Source organism: Pterocles gutturalis, unplaced genomic scaffold (assembly GCF_000699245.1).
Source record: "Pterocles gutturalis isolate BGI_N339 unplaced genomic scaffold, ASM69924v1 scaffold45921, whole genome shotgun sequence".
Classification (NCBI taxonomy): domain Eukaryota; kingdom Metazoa; phylum Chordata; class Aves; order Pterocliformes; family Pteroclidae; genus Pterocles; species Pterocles gutturalis.
In genome coordinates this window covers 18,441-36,212 of record NW_010099485.1, presented here as the reverse complement: position 1 = coordinate 36,212, position 17,772 = coordinate 18,441, and the positions used below count along the sequence as shown (strand labels likewise).

Sequence of the window (17,772 nt, the reverse complement as noted above, 5' to 3'; positions counted from 1 at the left end):
TCAGTCCTTTTCTGTATTTATTGACAAGTTTGTTCACCTCATCACATAGGGATGCTGAGGAAAACAAGCCATAATAGCCAAACCACAGCATCTTCCACTGTAAAAGTCTTGTCTTTTCCTAAATGGGGAGACTTGACCCAACTAAGAAATTTTTTCCTTGGGAATTAAAAAAAATTGTTCTTCATGCTTGATTTCTCTAAACACCTGAGATTTGGAAACAAGCTGTCATTTGTGTTTGAATGATGCTACTTTTCAAAATAAAGGCTACCTCTTGTTGGGGGGGGGAAGTTAGCTTCTGAAATGTTCTGCTTCAAAAAAAGACACAATAAAATCCACAACAAAAAACCCCACCCAGACTGTCTAAGGTTCTAAGGAATGATGATGAGATAGAAAAGTTGCTTGTTGCTGACATGTATTTTTAATAAAAGCTAAATATATTACATTTTTTTTCATCTGATTTTCTGACTTCTATTACAATTGGACCCTATCTAGGATCTTCAGGTTGCCTTTAAATAAAAGCTGCTTGCAGCTTCAAGGACCTGCATAGTTTGAAAAAGTTCTAATAAAGGTGATCAGACTGCATCTCTATTAGTCTCTTGTGCAAATGCCATGCCAGTTAACTAAATGAGAACTAATGATGAAAGCACTTCCTAAAGAAATGTGTTAAGTTAAACTTGTAGAATGTCTGTCCAAGGGGAAATTGTGTGTCTCTCTATGTATGCTGAGCAACTTGAAGCTGCTTCTTGCTGCTTGCTTGCTTTAGTGCAAGGTCCTGAAAGGAGGTTTAGTGCTTTGTGGAAGGGTTTATTCTTTTTTTTAATTAAGTTTTGATTAGCATTTTGGGGGCAACAGAGTGGTAGAAGAGGCATGGCCGTAAACACTAAAAGAATTATATTTGAATATAAATTACAATTCCTGTGAGAACTTTGACTTTAAATTGTTTACTTGTCATATTTAAGACTGCAGGAGACTGTTCAGTAGTTAGAAAATATTGGTGTTCTTGTGGTGTTGCTTGTCACCTGAGAATGTTAATGGCTTGTCCTTCAGTCAGTTACCTAACAGCTAGAGTTAATATGGATAGTGCTCATCTAGCAGGTTCTTAAGCAGTCAGTCTGAGTTGACAGAGTGTAAGAGTTTGAAAGTCCTAAACATCTGTTTTCTGAGCTGTAAAATTGTCCCAGATTTTATGAGGAGATTAAGAACTGCTGTGTTACTCTTGCAGGCATTGAGCATGATTTTAAATGCTTGACTACATGCGACTTGGTACATGCAGCCCAGTAATGCAGGATCTAGTGTGCTTGTCAGGCAGTATCCTCAAGAGTTCAGTGTGTATAATGACTATTTTAGGCCTTGTCATCAAATGTGAAAGAAGAAGCATCAGTTAAGGAGTGGACTTGGTTTTTTTGTCTGCTCCCCCTGCTTTTCCATGGCTGGGAACTTGTAGTATCCACACTTCCATCCTTATTTGAAAGGCAGTGAGCAGGTTGTTGGATGTAATGCTCAAATAATGCATGCTTAGTTACTTTTGTAGAAAGTTACTTGCTTCATCTTCAGTATGTTCAAGCATCAGTGACAAGACTGGTCAGAGTCTAGTTAAGTTGCAGGGCTTTAAAAATTTCATTTATATACATCTTAATGATAAGGACTTTTTAAAATCTTTTAAATGGCATGTACTGGTTATGAAGTAAAATGGGAAGGTAGTGGGTCTTGTCCCAAGCTTTTAAGTCTGGAATCATACTTGAGGCTGAAGGCTAGGATCTTGAATTTTAAGTCTTGTCTCAATTTTGTACAGGAGCCAAAGTGACTTTAGGGATTGTTCTCAATCAGTAAAACCTCAAGGCTAGTGGGAAGATGGTAACTACTGAACTTGAACTGTTTCTGACCTGAATTTTGCTTTTTAAAAGGATAGTTTGGAACTCCAGGAGTATCTTTTACAGGTTGTGTACTGATCAGCAAATACTGAAAGTCTGAAGTGCATAAAAACTTTTGTTTTCGTGCTGCCTGTATTCATGACTATTTTGCTGCTGGTTTAGGATTGATGCCTTGTTGGGGCTTTGATTTCAGCCATTTTAGTCCATCAGTTTCAGAGTGGTAACATAGAACTCATTTACAGTTTTGAGCTTTCAGTTGTTGCCTTTTACATGTAGTATTGCTGTAGTTCATTTTAGCACATTTTCACGCTTTCCTCTTCTCTTTTCATGTGTTACTGCTAAAAATCCTTGCAATTTTCTTCACAATTTTCCTGTATCTTAAAGACTTGTTTACTAGGTTAACAAAATAATTGTGTTTTCTGAACTAAAGAATAACCCTGCATTCTTTTTCTGTGGGTTGAGAATGCACATGAAGATCTGAGTTGCTTATGCATTATTTTTACTTTTTCAGCTGTTCACTGATGGAATCACCAATAAATTAATTGGCTGCTACGTGGGTGACACAACAGATGATGTTGTTCTAGTTAGGATCTATGGAAATAAGACCGAGCTCTTAGTAGACAGAGATGAAGAAGTGAAGAGTTTCCGTGTGCTGCAGGCGCATGGCTGTGCACCTCAACTATACTGTACATTCAATAACGGCCTGTGCTACGAGTTCATGCAGGGAGAAGCACTGGATCCAGAGCATGTGTGCAATCCAGATATTTTCAGGTAAGCTTTTAATTTTTTTTTCAATATTGAAGTTCTGTGATGTATTTATGGTGTTCTGTCAGACCCAAAGAATCTGAAGCTTAGTTAATGAGCAGGCAGAAAATAAATATGCCTATAAGCCTGCGCTAAGTTGGTGTTCGCCCTCCGGACAGCTCACTGTCCTCTGTCTTAGTTGTCATGGTATTTCAGTGCTGAACACATGATCCTTGTTGCCTCCCCAGAAGACAATATACTCATTAGATGTCTGCTTATTGTAACACTTATACATTATCATTAGGGAGATCATTTAACATGGTGGAGTTGTACAGGGCTGGACTTGATTAAAGCAAGTACTCCTAGCTGTTCCTAATACATTCCTTTTGGGAGTAGGTTCAAGATAGTTTAAAAAAATTATGTCTCAATGGAAGACTATTAGCAGTGAACAGAAAGTGCTGATGTCTTAAGATTTAAAAAACATTTAAAGTCTTTTAAAAGACTTTTACATGCTTTTCATGTATGCACTGAAATATGTTTCCCTAAGAATGGCAGCTAATTTGAGTGAACTTTCTAAAGATAAGCAAGTTGAAGAGTAGACTGAAAGTACAAGTGAAGTATGCATGCTCTAACTGAACTCCAGTCTGTCCTGCCTCCCCTCCCTCAAGTAATGCTGCTAATGACCTTTTGAGTTTTCAAGGATGCTAGCTTATAGATGTGCTGCTCTTGTTTAAACTCTTTGGATTCCCTTGCTACATTTTTTACAGTTTTTCTGTTAAATATATTGTAGTTGTCTTCTCTTGTTGCTAGGAGAAATATGATAAAGACTGTCAGATATACATTAAATAGAATGTTAATTTAAACTTTATTTTTTTAGACTCATTGCCAGACAGCTTGCTAAAATCCATACTATCCATGCCCACAATGGATGGATCCCTAAGTCTAATCTGTGGCTGAAGATGGGGAAATACTTCTCTCTTATACCCACGGAATTTCCAGATGAGGAAGTAAATAAAAGGTATTTCATTATGTGCTTTCCTGACTTCCCATTCTTTCTGGTTGAGGGGTAGAAGAATATTTTAAAAAACAGGCTTGCGTTACCAGATAATGTTAAGTTTGTAAAATTTCGAGTTTTGTCATATTTTTGTATACTGAAGTAGCTGTTTATATGTCAAATAAGATAAGGAGAGTCGTTTAATTTGTTTGGTATGTTGTGTATGTATACATATAGCTCTTGGTTTGATTAGACACTTGATGGTAGTTTTCTTTACTCTTTTTAAAGAACCAGTATCAAGTCATGTATTACTTCAGATAGTTGTCTCAGTAGTTTTTAAGAGAACCATCAGTCTCAAACTGAGACCTATGTTCTGGGATGAATACTAAAAATATGTTTCCTGGGGTTGCAGGAGTACTGCTTGTTGTTCATTCTAACCTGCACCTTTCAGCTGTTTTCTATTTGTTCAGTTTATGAATTTGTCCAAAACAAGGTAATGTAAAAGTAAAGTTAATGAAAGACTGTTTTGAGTGATGGGGTAAGTTTCCAAAGTGGTTTCCAGAGGAGGAAACGGTATCCACACAGTCATTCTAGACCTGTGCTATCATGGAGCATGAATAATGGTGTCGCCTGGGTTAAAGGGTTTAATTACATATTTTATTTTTTTTTAGCATCCCAGTGTAGCTCTTGAGTTGTAAATAAAACTTTTTTTTTCTTGGGAGCTTAACAAAATAATGTATTTCCAAAGGGTTCTAGCATCAGTCACTGTAAGATTGGGATGAGAGGAATGGCAAAACTAGAAGCAGTGTTTAAATAAAATTTCAGTGCTGTAATCTAAAACTTGAGTTGAAGGCAATGTTTCTTGTGGAGTGGAGATCAGACTTCTAAGCTAGAACTGTAATTTGGAAGTGTTTATACAATATCGTCAAACTTCATATCACTCAGGAAGCAGATTGCAGCTTAAAAACATTGTGGAACCTCTTTGAAATCATTGCCAACTGCCCTTCTTGTTGCATAGTAATTAAAGAATGCTCTAGCAAAGTTGTTTGAAATTTTTCTTCTACAATATAAAATTCTTAAGAAAACTGGAAAAAAACATGAGTAGTTAATTGAAAGCCTGGAGGATAAAATGGCTACTTAAACATATTTACTGTCTAGAACTGAAAATGAATGTTTAATTTCTTCCATATAAAGACATACAGTACTTACTGTTCCTGTTCTTGAAGGAAGCAATATGAGGAAAAAGTGAATGAAGTTCATTCTTTTAATCTTTACTCCTTTAAAAATGTGCAGGACTGTATTCAAGCTCTGACTTGTTGGACTACTGTCATATTTGCAGCACAGATGATCTTCAGAGAATTGTTTTTGGGGAGAACAGAGGGAAATAATTGTCATAATTTGACTGCTGTTGTGTTAGGGGACAGGCTGCCATTGTTTGGGAGAAGGTCTGTTGAATTGTTTGCCATAAGAATGTAGAGCGAAATAAGTTATTTCACTACAAATGCTTGTATGGAACACACAGTACTGAGTATTAACTCTCGAACTTCTTATACCTGAAAAGATTTTTAAGTGACATTCCAAGTTCTCAAGTTCTTCAGGAAGAGGTGTCCTGGATGAAGGAAAGACTGTCAAATTTAGGATCACCAGTGGTACTCTGTCACAACGACCTGTTGTGTAAGAATATTATTTACAACAAGAAACGAGGTAGGTATTGAACTCAACAGTAAGTAGTGAGTGGCTTTGTTTATGCTGCAGTTGCATTTGCTCAGTGGTTTCATCTTCCTGACTTGTTCAGCTGAACTCAGTTTGAGCTTTTAAGATGCAGTGTTACGGTGGTGATAACTGTGCAAATAGTAAGTTGCTTAATGATCTAATTCTCATCTGTATGTTACTGTTCAGAGGAAGAATGTTGGTGTTCCTTGCTTTTCTTTAATGAATTTGTTAATCCCTAGCTTGCCTGTATAACTAGACTTCGAAGTATGCAATTGTTCATGTTAATTCTGTTCCAGTTGTATAAAGCTTTTACTAAGAAGAAATTATACAAGCATAAAAAATAATCTGAAGACATCTCCTATAATATTTTATTGTTCTGGTTCGTGACTGTGGGAAGACACCTTCATAATGAAGTATCTTAGTGATACTTAATACCACATTCGGTGACTCAGTTTATTTCCTTTGTGAGGTATACAGGCATCTTAAAGATTTCTCTTGTAAATATGTACTTTATTTAAATAGTTATAGGCGGTACACATTTTAGGAAAGATTAATTAAATTTTTTGGTTTTATTATAATAAATTTAACTCATAGTTCATGCTATTAAATAATGCCTTAATTAAAATCTGTAAAGCTTCTGTATAAACCCATAGTTTCTTTTATTTCTGGATGGTAGTGGTTTGAGGTTCGGTTACTAAATGAGTCAATTGAACAGAATATTAAACAAAAAAGGCAATCTTGAGACACTGAAATGGCCATGGTGCAGTAAAAATACATAATTTCCTCCCATTTCAAATATCTGAGCCCAGCTGAGCGCAACAAACTCATGAGGTTAGATCAAGATATTTTTTTGAAGGGAGGACACCATGTTCCTTCTAGTAGCTTCATACGTATTTGTGAGAGTTTGTTAACGCTGGTGGTATGTAAGTCAAAAGTGTGTGAAGTAAATGACCGTGAATGGAACGGAAGTGTTTGCCATCAGTTGTCGTTGGTCTTTGGCCTTTTAAGTTTGTGGCTTAATTTCTAAATAAAAACTAACAAAAACATGCTGGAGTTGGTTCTAGTATGAAAACTGGCTGTGTCTGTATAACCAATTTTTGCATCAGATACGTGCTGAATGCATGTGAATTGAGAATTGGTGGTTTTTATACTAGTTTCCTTCTGAGTAATACCATTTTTAAGGGAATTGCTAGTACTTATAGTTCTATAGGTATATACATATATATGTATATGTACTGCTATTAACAGCAGCTTTAAACTCTAAGTATTCAATACAAAACTTCAGTGGCTTTACTAAGTTTCAATGGTAGGTTATAATTCTGCTTAAAAAGAGGAGGGAGGAAAAAAGCAGGGAAGATATGCAAAAAAATCAGCTTGTGGTCTTGCACACATTGGAATTGTGATATTGTAGTACCAAAAATAAATCTATTGTTATTGTGTGGGTTTTTTCAGTGCTGAAACTACCTTGGGTTTTAGCATTCCATAACAGACCCATTGAAGTAAACTAATTTTTAGAGTCACTTTTCATAGTAGAACCATGCTCCAAAAAAAAAAAATCAGAGAAATTCCTTTAGAAGGCTCACTATCATGGTCAATAGGCCTGAAGTTCCTACTTTTAAAACATGCTATATGTTTTTATTTTTGTAAAAAGAATGGAGGAAAAAAACAATGCCAGCAGTGCATCACTTAGGAGCAGTTCTCTAATAATGAGTGTGTGAGTGCTTAGTGTTTGGGGACAGGATGGGGAAGAGGGAGGTATGTAACATGCTTTGGCTTCAAGCTAGCTGTACTGTAAACATCCGGGGAGGGAAAAATACTTGTAAATATGAAATGCATATATTAAACTTAAGTTTGAATGTTGTACATATACTGTATTGTAACACTTCTGCAATCTGGGTACAAAAGGTACCATTTGCATAGTAACCAAACCTCAATGCCATCTGTAGAATATTTGTCTGTTGCTTGAAATTGTTTCTTACGATGTACTTTTTACAGAACAAAAGGGATCAACCTGTCTGTTAGTACAATCTTCAGATGAAGAACATGATTTTAGAAGTAGAAGCTCAGCTTTAACTGTAAATAAACATGTATTGCTGGAATTCTGTTAAGCAGAGCAGAAGCTTTTATTGATATACAAGAAATTTTGCAAGAGCACAAAATAGAATCTTTAAAAATGTACTTCGTTAGGAATGACATGAAACTGTATGAAAGTAGTTAACAGCTTTGATGTCGTGCTTCTACTAAATTTACTTTCATCTAGAAAGGCTCCAGTGTTATCAAAAAGACTTTGACCTTAAGCTGGAGCTAAAGAGAGAATCTGTTTTCTAGATTAACTGCAGTTGGTGTGTTTTTTTTGCTCTCCCCAGTAAAGTTTGAGCAAAGCTGGTAGTCTTTATCTGGCATTTCAGAAGCTGGCACAAACAAAAAGCTCACTTACTGGTTTTAGCAACATTGTATTTGTCTTTTGTTTGTGGTTGCTTAATTTGCACATTCACTAGGCAGGGTGGGTGGGTGTATGTGGTTTGTTTTAAGCTACAGGCTATCAGCCGATACTAGGACTCCTGTCCAATGCAGTTAGAATGATTGTGGCTTGTCCCAGTGCTTTGCTTTAGAGTTGTCCCCGGCATTAAGTTCATGTTGAGTTTTCAGATTTGAAAGAAGAAAAATAGTTGTACTGCATACTGCTTTTAAGAAGAATCAGTCTCATGCCCTTACATTTTATTTACAAGACTGGAATAGCATGTTGAGTGCTAGCTTCATTTAATGGAGTGTCACTCTTTATTTGAATTTGTTCATTCTGTGGCTGAGAGAACTCTGCCTCTTGCTGTTTTGTTAATGTCCGTTTTCAGTCACTCAGGATATGAAAATTCACAAGTGTTACTTTACATAACTTATAATTATCGGTGTGAACTACTCTTTAAAGGATATAACTCAGAGCTTCACGTTGCTTTTAATTACCATTTGGACATCAAGATAATCAAAATATGCTTGATGCTTGATACTGCTTATTTGTAGACCTTGTGTTCTGATGCTCTTAAAAGTTTGGTGTTTTATTTCAGTGTGACCTGGGAGTTTCCAAAAGTACCTGATGTTTTAAGAGTATTTGAATACTTGCTGTTCAGTAAGACCAAGTATCAGTATCCTTTTGTCTATATCTGTATGTGTTCTTTTTGAATGTAATAAAATCAGCTGCCAGGAAGTTAGATGGCTAGTTTTGTTCTGTTTGTTCCCTTTGCCTACCCAATGTTTTCTATGATCTTTGGTAGGAGTCTGTGCGTGCTCAGTGCTTCTGAAGACTGAGGTATGTTTAAGGCTTCTGGTTTTGATCTAAAACCCTATTTTGTTTTGCAAATCTATATTGGGTATTTATAGCTAAAATTATTCTTTGAGTATACGGCCCGTTTGTGAATTTTCAAGTATGTTCATAGTATAGATCATTATCTTTACTGAAGCTGTCTTCTAGGGCCTCAGTGGCTCACCTGATGAGCAGGATGGGATGGGACTCAGGATACATCATTCTGCTGTGGTAACTGCAGCTAGGATTTGCAAGTTGAAAGTGCTTACCTTATTAAAAAATTAAAAGTGAAGAGCATCTAGAAAGAGCTGCTCCTGCCTTTCAGTTCCCTGAGGAGGTCTAACATACACACTCTTGACTACTACTTTATCTATTAAAAAAATTTAATTTCTGGTGTATGGAACACAACATGTATTCCCTTTTGTATGTTTATGTAGTTTTCATAGATTACATTGCATGTTGTCTACACTAATAGACCTGTTGATGAGAGGGGTGTGTTTCAACTTGAAATAATCAATACTCTTGATGTCTATTCCTGTTGATAACAGTAGCTTCTCCAGAGAGATGATAGAGCTAGTTTTAAATCATCTCACTTCAATAGAATACCAGTGTGCTTAGACTGGCATCTCTTGGTCTGCTTGCTCCCAGTGAAATCAGCGGGATATACAAATTCTTTGTACTTACTAAAAAACTCGAAACAAAAGCTAGCTTCTTAAATACTAGTGTAAGCCATGTCTTTTAGAAGTGGCTTTCCTGTATGAACTGAAGTAAATCTTAAAAGTAACTTCTAATACTGTGGATATTTAAACAATTAATGCAAAGTTTCTTCTTTTAAAACAAGGTAGCTGAGACATGTATGCATTTATGGAGTGTCAAACTTAAGTTTTTTGTTTTCCTTCAGTTTCACAGAAAGAACTATGCATCTTCAAAACTTTCATGCAAAAATTAAACTTAAGGTTGAGTTCCACAGTAGCCTAAGTCTGAAAAAGACCAGTAAAAATTCAGGACTTTTTCACTTTGAACTTTTGTCTTATCAAATGCGAGTTTGCTACAGATTAGGTGTGCCATTGTTGTTGCCGTGTGGTGGCATGCACTGTGCTACTTCTGCACTGACTGGAGGCTTATTGCATCACTTGTTCACACACATTTCCCCATAGGAGAGTGCCTGGTAACAGCCTTATCTGTGTCTTGTTAGATTCAGTTTCTTATTGTAGATAATATTATTTATGTCTGGGAGCTGTTTTAAATGTTAGCTGTACTTAAAAATGTGTAATAGCATATAGGTAGATTGAAGATCAAATCTGCACATGAAAGAAATTTAAAGTATTTCTTGTGTTGATATTTTGCAAGTTGGCTTTTACCTGCCACGTTTTTTGTATTTTACATGGGGGAGGAAGGAAAACCCTCTGAATCCAAGCAGTATCAAATGTTTGGGTGTGTGTCTAGGGGGCAAGCTCAGGTGGTCAGTTGTGTAGCAGAATATTAACCAGGGTTGGGCTGTGCATTTTGACTGGCTTGTAACTTACAGGTGTTTCTTTTTAAAAGTAGTACTAAAGAACCAGTAGGAAATGCCAGCATATACAAGTATATGAATCTACCAGTCAAGCAGTGGCAGAAGTTGATCTGTGGCAATATTATGAGATCTTGGCCGCAGCTGCTTGAAAATTTCTCATCCCTTCAGAGTTGTAGAGAACCTCAGTTTTCTGTTGCCAAGAAGATTTTCTTGGGAGGAGCTTGCCACTTTGCAGGGCATTTTCATGTAGGTTTGTCAGAGCCTAAAAGGTTTAGCCTCATAGCCTTGGAAAGCAGTCCTCTCTTCCTGTGGAAGTAAGGGTAAACTCTGCCTTAGAGGATTTGAGACAAAGTGATTTTGTTGGTGTTGTGGGGTTTAACTTCCATTATTATAAGTGTTTAGACAAGAAGATATATCCATCTGGAAAACATTAATGTGTTACTATTTTAAATATGGTAAAGATGAATTGCATAGATGCAAGGAACACTTGTAACAAAGTGTTCTGTGATAACTTGGTCAGGAAATCTATCTGGCAAAGCTGTTGTATTTGATATGTGCAATATCTGTAAATTCTAAGGAGGCAGTATATGAGCTGCTTAATCCTTAGTCTAGGAAATATGTAACATTATTTTTTATTTACTTTTTTTGACCTGGAGTTCTGATAGTTAGCATTAGTATCTTTTAAGATGTTTTAAGTCATGCTAGATTGTTCATTGTAATAGGAAGAATATATTTTTATTGTGTAAATATGCAGCTAGTCATCAAAAGAATGGGTGTAGAGAGGGAAAGGGGTGCAACTGTGAAAATTGCCCATTTCAGCATAGCAGTGGGAAATAAAAGGTTTAACATTTTAATGTTGTAGTGACAGCTCTTAAGTTAACTCATTGCTTGCTTTTCTGATATTTTTAGTAATTTTGCTAGTTTGCCTTAAAATGCAAGAGCTCTCTAATTTTACCTAATCCGTCTTGTTAATGTCTTGACTGTTTGATATGGTATAGACCTTCTTGAGCAGGTTCAATACTCTATTACCTTGAGTGAAGAATTTTCCCCAGCTTCACTATAGGTAAATGTAATTTGGAAAACTCTGGGGCTATGTTTGCTGCTTTATCAGTCCTTGTTTACGTAACATTACGTAGTTTCATAGTTTCGAGGACTTGAGGATTGTCTAATGGCTTCTTGAGACTAGTTTAAGCCAGATTAAAAAAAAAAAGTAATAATTAAGAATAGTCTTGCTTTGTAACTGTGGTTGGAGGAAGCAGGAAATATCAACATGTTAAAGGAAGTACCAACATGTTGCAATGTTGGTGTCCACTGTGGTTGCACACTTCTGTGAGAATAAACAGGACTGCCCTTTAAGTTGGGGGGAAATTGATCTGCTATTTCTACAGAAAGTGAATAAAGGATCCTCTACTATATTTCTTATTTTGAAGGTAAGGGATGCCCTCATGTGGTAGAAGTTAAAATTGAAGTTCTGCTATTCAGAGTTTAAAAATAGAGAACTGTAAGCTCTTAAGTAATTATTTAAGAGCTTTCTTGAATGTTCATGGAAATTTCATCTCATAAAAATCACAGCCTTACCCTGGAATGTCTGAGTGCACACAATGGGGTACAAGTGAGACAGGTGTGTGGTTTTGTTTTATTTTGCCCCCAAAACTTCAAAAGGACACCAAAGGATTAGGGCTGTGAGTTCATTTGATGTGGAGTCTGACGTTGCTGCTGTTGTGTCTCCCACAGGTGATGTGCAGTTCATAGACTATGAGTACTCTGGATACAACTACCTGGCTTATGATATTGGAAATCACTTCAATGAATTTGCAGGTAAAAATTTGATTTCTAAGGTAAAGATAAACTGGTTTTATTAAAAAAAAAAAAAAAAAAAACAAAAGCCAAACCAAAACCAAAAATCACTACAACGTTCAGTCCTACACATTCTCTTTTTCACTGTGTCTAGATATATGTATATAGCTGTTCATCTGATGGTATCAAAATGTGTTAATGTCTCATCTTGCAGACCAGTTATGCCCTTCCTTTGCAGTTCTGCTAACACAGAAATGGGAACATCCTGTCCTAAATTTTGGCAGAGTTAGATAAATACAGGACTCACAGCTTGCACAGTATCCTTCTGTGAAATGGCACAGCAGAGAGCCCACCGTAGTGAAATATAGCAGCTGTATCTTTTACAGCATAGGTATATATTGAGAATACACTGTGTGGTTCCACGCTTCCAAATGGCAGGCTTATGTGGTTTTTGGTGGCTTTGTGTGTTTGCGCTAAGTACTTGGCCTTGAGTCATGTCCTAAAATGAGAAGTAAAGGCTAAGACTCTGGTACAAAAAAGTGGGATTTTAGGAATAAGGTGCTGGTAGACTAATTTATTTACTAGTTCAAGTTTTTTGAGTGACTGCTCGTTCCTTTAACTCCATAAGAGAGAAATAACCTTGAACGTATTCTGTGTTACTTCAGAAGGTGGGGCAACTGGAAAACCTACATAGTGGTTAGTATAGGTGGAAAGTGTAGTATGGTGAAATTAGGAGCCTTTATTTACAGTTGTTTCACAAACTGAATGTCAAGTCTAGATAACTTAAAAAAAACAAATGAAATTCTTTACAAAATATATGAGAGCTTTCGATTTTTCATCTGGGACTTCTGAGAATCTGACTAATCTTTAAGGAGCTAAGTACAGTAAGAAGACTGAAGACAGAAATGCTTTTTTTTTTTGCCTCTGGAGAACAGTTGTGCTTTATTCTGCTATTCTCTATCCCTCCAGTGAAAATCTGGTTTTATTTTTTTAAAGATAAATTTGAGTGGATCTGACACACAGAGTTTAGGTGCTAGGGGATTGTACAGTTTGTAAAAATAAGACTTAAGGAGAAGTCCCAAATCCTGTGGGAGTTATAGTTCGTGGGAGTGAACTGTGACCCAGGTTTGGGACTCCTCGCAGACTCTGTATGGCCTGTGACTAAGCATCTCCAGTATAGGAAGCAAAATAGGACAAAAAAGAGTGGTTGTGGAGATAAAACTTCTAATTCTACCAATACCCTGTGGAGAAGAGAGATAGACTTCTAATAAATTTTTGATCTCAGAAATACGAGCGTAGTTGGTGACAATGTATATATCTATCTGGATGCAGCTTTGGGTATTGTTATGTACAAGTCCCTTTTCTTTGATACATGTGGGAAGGCTTTTGTTTCACAAAGCAAATGCTTTTTCTTGAGGCTTCTCTCAAAGCCAAACTTATTGAATTTCAAAATACAGGTAGAATAGATGGATGAAAATTATATACAACATAAATTTTTCTGTGGTGTTGAACACTTTGGTTTGTGTGAGAAGTTCTTGCCAACATACAACTGATAAAATCGGGTCAAAGTAAAAACACTGTTGTTTGTCCACATCAATTTGTGCATGTTTGTTGGGAGCGAGGAGGGGGTAAGTAGTCCAGTAATGCAATTCTAAGAGGTTCTAATGGGTATTTTTTTTCTTTTTCTAGGAGTAAATGAGGTAGACTACAGCCTTTATCCTAACAGAAAATTACAGGAACAATGGCTGAGATCGTACCTTGAGGCCTACAAAGAATATAAAGGATTTGGCACAGAAGTCAGCGAAAAAGAAGTTGAAGTTCTATATGTCCAAGTTAATCAGTTTGCACTGGTAAATAACAAACTGTTGATTAGAATATATTAAATGTTATAGAGAAGCTTGCTACTCTATGGACAAATGTAATTGCCAGTTTCTTCCTGAGTGCTTTGGTATGTACAGAAAAACTTAGCCTGTTCTATGCAAACTTTATGTTGTGTGTTAAAAATTCTCTATAGAATATTCTTAATGAAGGAGGGTGTGAGCATTCAGAAAACAAGCTTTTAGCAAGTATTTCTGTTGGCTGTTTATTGGTCTGGCAAGTTCCTGAGTTGGCTAGAGCTTATGGTGGGGGTCTGTGTTCAACTTATTTGTGTAATGGTAAGAGACAGAAGAGCAAGGTAGTACTTCATAAAGACCTACAAATCTTCTGATTTGAAAAGCCTTTTTAAAGTAAGATGATAACATTGGTTGCAGTGAGGAAATACAGTTCATATTCTAGGACGAGGATTATTAAACAAGCTTTTAAGATACTAGCTTGTTTGCTGTTATTCTTCAAAAATCTGTGTTACCAACTGCTACTGTTAAATTCAGCTGTCCTATTCATTTAGGAAAGTTAGATCTGCAATTAAGTAGGCTGATGGTCTGTTTTAAAATATGTAGCATTGTTTTGTCAGTTTTAAACTACGGTCATCCTAGTGCTTAAGAGGATAAAGTTCTGTTTAGAGAACAACTCAAGACCTGCCTCTAGACCACACATGATGCACAAAGACTGCCAAACACTCTTGTGTTGGTTAATGTGGGAAACTTTGTTCAGAGAAAATGTGAACTAACGTTAATGGACGCTGGTGTAAAATGCCAAACTGCTCACTGTCAGGCGAAGTTATCTGAAAACTAGAGGTACAAGACAGATTGACTTGAACATACAGTAATTGTGATTTTCAGGTGTGTGTACATGCATGTGTCTTCTGCACTTCCGGTAAAGTGTTACGTGCAAACTTCAGGAAGCAGTTACTGTAAGCGGTTATTTACTGAACAGAAGTCTGAATTGTATCACTTGTAACCTGGGTGGTCCAGAAATGTCTTCCACAATGAAGCTCATGAAGCTCATTGCCGTTACATGTATTTGTTCGTTTGAAGTGTACTAACAGTCATATAATTAATGTAATCCATAGTTTCAATCTGTAACTGAGCATGGGCCTCCAGACTACTTATCTGGACTCGTAATGGAAGTAAGTTTGGAACAGATAAGAAATCTGTATGAGTACTGATGAGTTAGAGGTTCTCTTAGATAGCTACAGGTTATATCTCTTTGTCCAAGTCAGTAATAAAAGTGAGTTGTAGTTTTAATGGCCTAAGGGTTATAATCAAAGATTCTAAAGCAATTTAATATTTGCACTAGAGTTGAATACATGTAGAGTAATCTATTTCATTAGCCACAGTAGAAATGTGCATTTTTTTTAACATGGTGTACATAGCTGTACAGCAGTCTACTTAATAGATGCCCTATTTCATAAATGCAACATTATTTTTCTTGAAAAAGACACATGGAGAGTCAGGAAGCTAATGGATTTACTCCTCTGGTTGCCAGTAATTAATTTTATACTTATTTACCAATCTCTTGGTAAACAAAATAACTTTACAAAAGATTGGGTTTTGGGAGTTCTTTCTTAGATAACTTTTTGTCTCAATGTGAGATTATGTTTACATGTTGGATTTTATATAATGTTAGTCTTTCACTGATAACTTTTTTCTTTCAGGCTTCCCACTTCTTTTGGGGATTGTGGGCTCTAATTCAAGCCAAATATTCCACCATTGACTTTGATTTTCTAGGGTAAGTGTGCTTGCTATGTATAATCATGGAATACTTCAGGCTGGAAAGGACCTATAGGGCCATCTAGTCCAGCACCCCAGCTATCAGAAACTGAGATCTGAGCAACAGATCTGATATTAACGATCATACTATAACTCTTAATTTTTAAGAGAAAACAAGACATTAAAAGCTTTTGTTGCTGGAAGTTCTCTGAATTAGTATGTGCCCCTGGGCTAAAAACACATTGTGTAACAAGGCAAGGAACATAGCTAGAGGAGTAAGTGGTTTTGGACATTTCAGTGTTTTTTTTGTTGGAGAGGCAAAGGCATAAAAGCCAAGTTGGTCAGTGTGGTGTACTATCAGTGAGACACAAGACCTGCATTTCCAACCGCAAAGAGTCAATGGGGCTTTTCTATAAGAGGGCTTGTTTACTTCTTATTGCATGGAGTGTTATCTTGGAAGTTCCAACTGTTTTTTTAGAGAGTCTTCATAATGCCAATGAATGTTAAGTTTAGTTTCCTGAGACACTGGCCAGTGGTGGTCTGTTGCAGGTAGACGTGTGTCTTTGGCATTTTTTAAAATGGTCTTTCATGCAACAAGCAGAGGCGTTAATCTCTCCATTGGGGACTGGGCAAGGTGATAAAATTAATCATTTCACTTGGTGAAAGATCCCACTTTAGAACCTTTTGCACTACTAAGCCAGTTTATTAGGCTTAGTTGTGTCATTTTGCAAATGAGACAAATGTAAATGTCTTTTTATGACTAATTGTTCTCAAGTAGAAGTACTTATTAGTAACCACTAGATGGCACAAAAACCAAGTTAAAGTATAGGTGGTAGAACCCAAAAACTTACAGTTTTGAATAAAATGTCATTCTTGCAATGCTCAAGATCAGATTTCTCTGGAATTGTAGTTGTTAGTTGTTGAACAGTGTTTGAAGAACTATTAGATACAAACCCACCACCTTTGATAATCCTGGGACATCATCTGTTTTGCAAACTGTAGCAAGCTGGGGGGCTAGGGGGCTGGTAAGGAAGCATCATAATGTACTTGTTCTGTTGTTCATTCCTTTCTTTGGTAGCTGTTGAGGGTCAATGTTGGAAACAGGGTACTAGGGTAGGTGGACTTTTGACTAGTCCTGCTAGCTAGCATCACTGTTTTCATGTAAGGAGTTCTCTGCTCTGAACTTCACACATCTCTCTCTCCCTTTGAATAGGTATGCAATTGTTCGGTTTAACCAGTACTTCAAAATGAAGCTGGAGGTCATGACATTAACTCTTCCTGAGTAATGAAGAGGAAGAAACTTACCAAGTGGATAGACAACCCCTGAATCTTTTTCTGAGAACAGTTACTGGAAAAAAGCTAAACATTTGTTGAAGTTCTGTAATGCTCACTTGGTGGTTCTTGCTTTATAAATAATGCCTCTAAACAGTCCTTCAATGTTAAATTTAATATGAAGAGCATACTGCTGTTGATATAAAACAAATTAGAAACTTGCTAAATCTATAAAAAAGTTGTAGAAATGGCAATTTAATTCTTCTTTGTAATTTAACATGTTGTATGTGAATTATTTATTATAAGTTTAACATGATTCCATTGCTGCTTTCATCAGTTTTTGTAAAAGTTGGGTGCAGACAGAAGTTGTTCCAAAGGATTTGTTTAACAACGTATTTTATTGAAGTTGCATTAACTTATGTTGAAGAAAACATGGTCAAATAATATTAAACTTTTAGATGTAGGCAAGCAAAATGAATTATAATAGACTTGTGAGATCATCACCAGTGTGCTGTAACTAGGGAGAAAGGTTAGGATGATCTTTATTGTTTTCCCTCTTTTTTAAAAAAAGAAAAAGGTAGCTTTCCCTATGATGGTACTTTTATATAAAAATCAGCCAGCTTGCTGAAACAATAAATAACATTTTCATTTTTCCTTCTTGATGCGGTAAGCTGTAGAAATATGAAAGTTCTGTGGCCATCAGATTCTTTGAGGATATGTACCATCATGGTGTTAGATGGACAATGTACCCTCTCTAACTTCTGTGTGAAAGCTGCTTGTTTATTAAGTGTACTTTTAAAGCAAAAGACCACTATTCCAAATCTGTAATTCTTTTTGAAACTTGATTCTAAATTCGGACACTATTCTGGTGTCTATATTTGTGCTTTAGCAGTATCTAGCAGAATGGACTTTTGAACTGAAGATTAGTGAACAGAGATCCTGTTGCACTGGGGAGCAAGACACTTAGGTTTACAGTTTGTGTA

General features: G+C 36.2%; 1 protein-coding gene across 1 annotated transcript; it reads left to right on the top strand.

Moving 5' to 3' along the window:
- Positions 1–2,385: 2,385 nt before the first annotated feature.
- Positions 2,386–17,249, top strand: ETNK1 (ethanolamine kinase 1). The gene is made up of 7 exons (XM_010076457.1): positions 2,386–2,642; positions 3,493–3,633; positions 5,171–5,313; positions 11,865–11,948; positions 13,617–13,777; positions 15,463–15,536; positions 16,731–17,249. The coding sequence occupies exons 1-7, from the start codon at positions 2,590–2,592 to the stop codon at positions 16,801–16,803; spliced, it is 729 nt and encodes a 242-aa protein (XP_010074759.1). The 5' UTR covers positions 2,386–2,589; the 3' UTR covers positions 16,804–17,249.
- Positions 17,250–17,772: the final 523 nt, after the last annotated feature.

What these genes read in the sequence shown, in the direction of transcription:
- ETNK1 (XM_010076457.1), top strand. Translation starts at nt 2,590, where the DNA reads ATGCAGGGAGAAGCACTGGATCCAGAGCATGTGTGCAATCCAGATATT. An exon ending in TGCAATCCAGATATTTTCAG is followed by an intron (nt 2,643 to 3,492) that starts GTAAGCTTTTAA and finishes TTATTTTTTTAG; the next exon opens with ACTCATTGCCAGACAGCTTG. An exon ending in TATTTACAACAAGAAACGAG is followed by an intron (nt 5,314 to 11,864) that starts GTAGGTATTGAA and finishes TGTCTCCCACAG; the next exon opens with GTGATGTGCAGTTCATAGAC.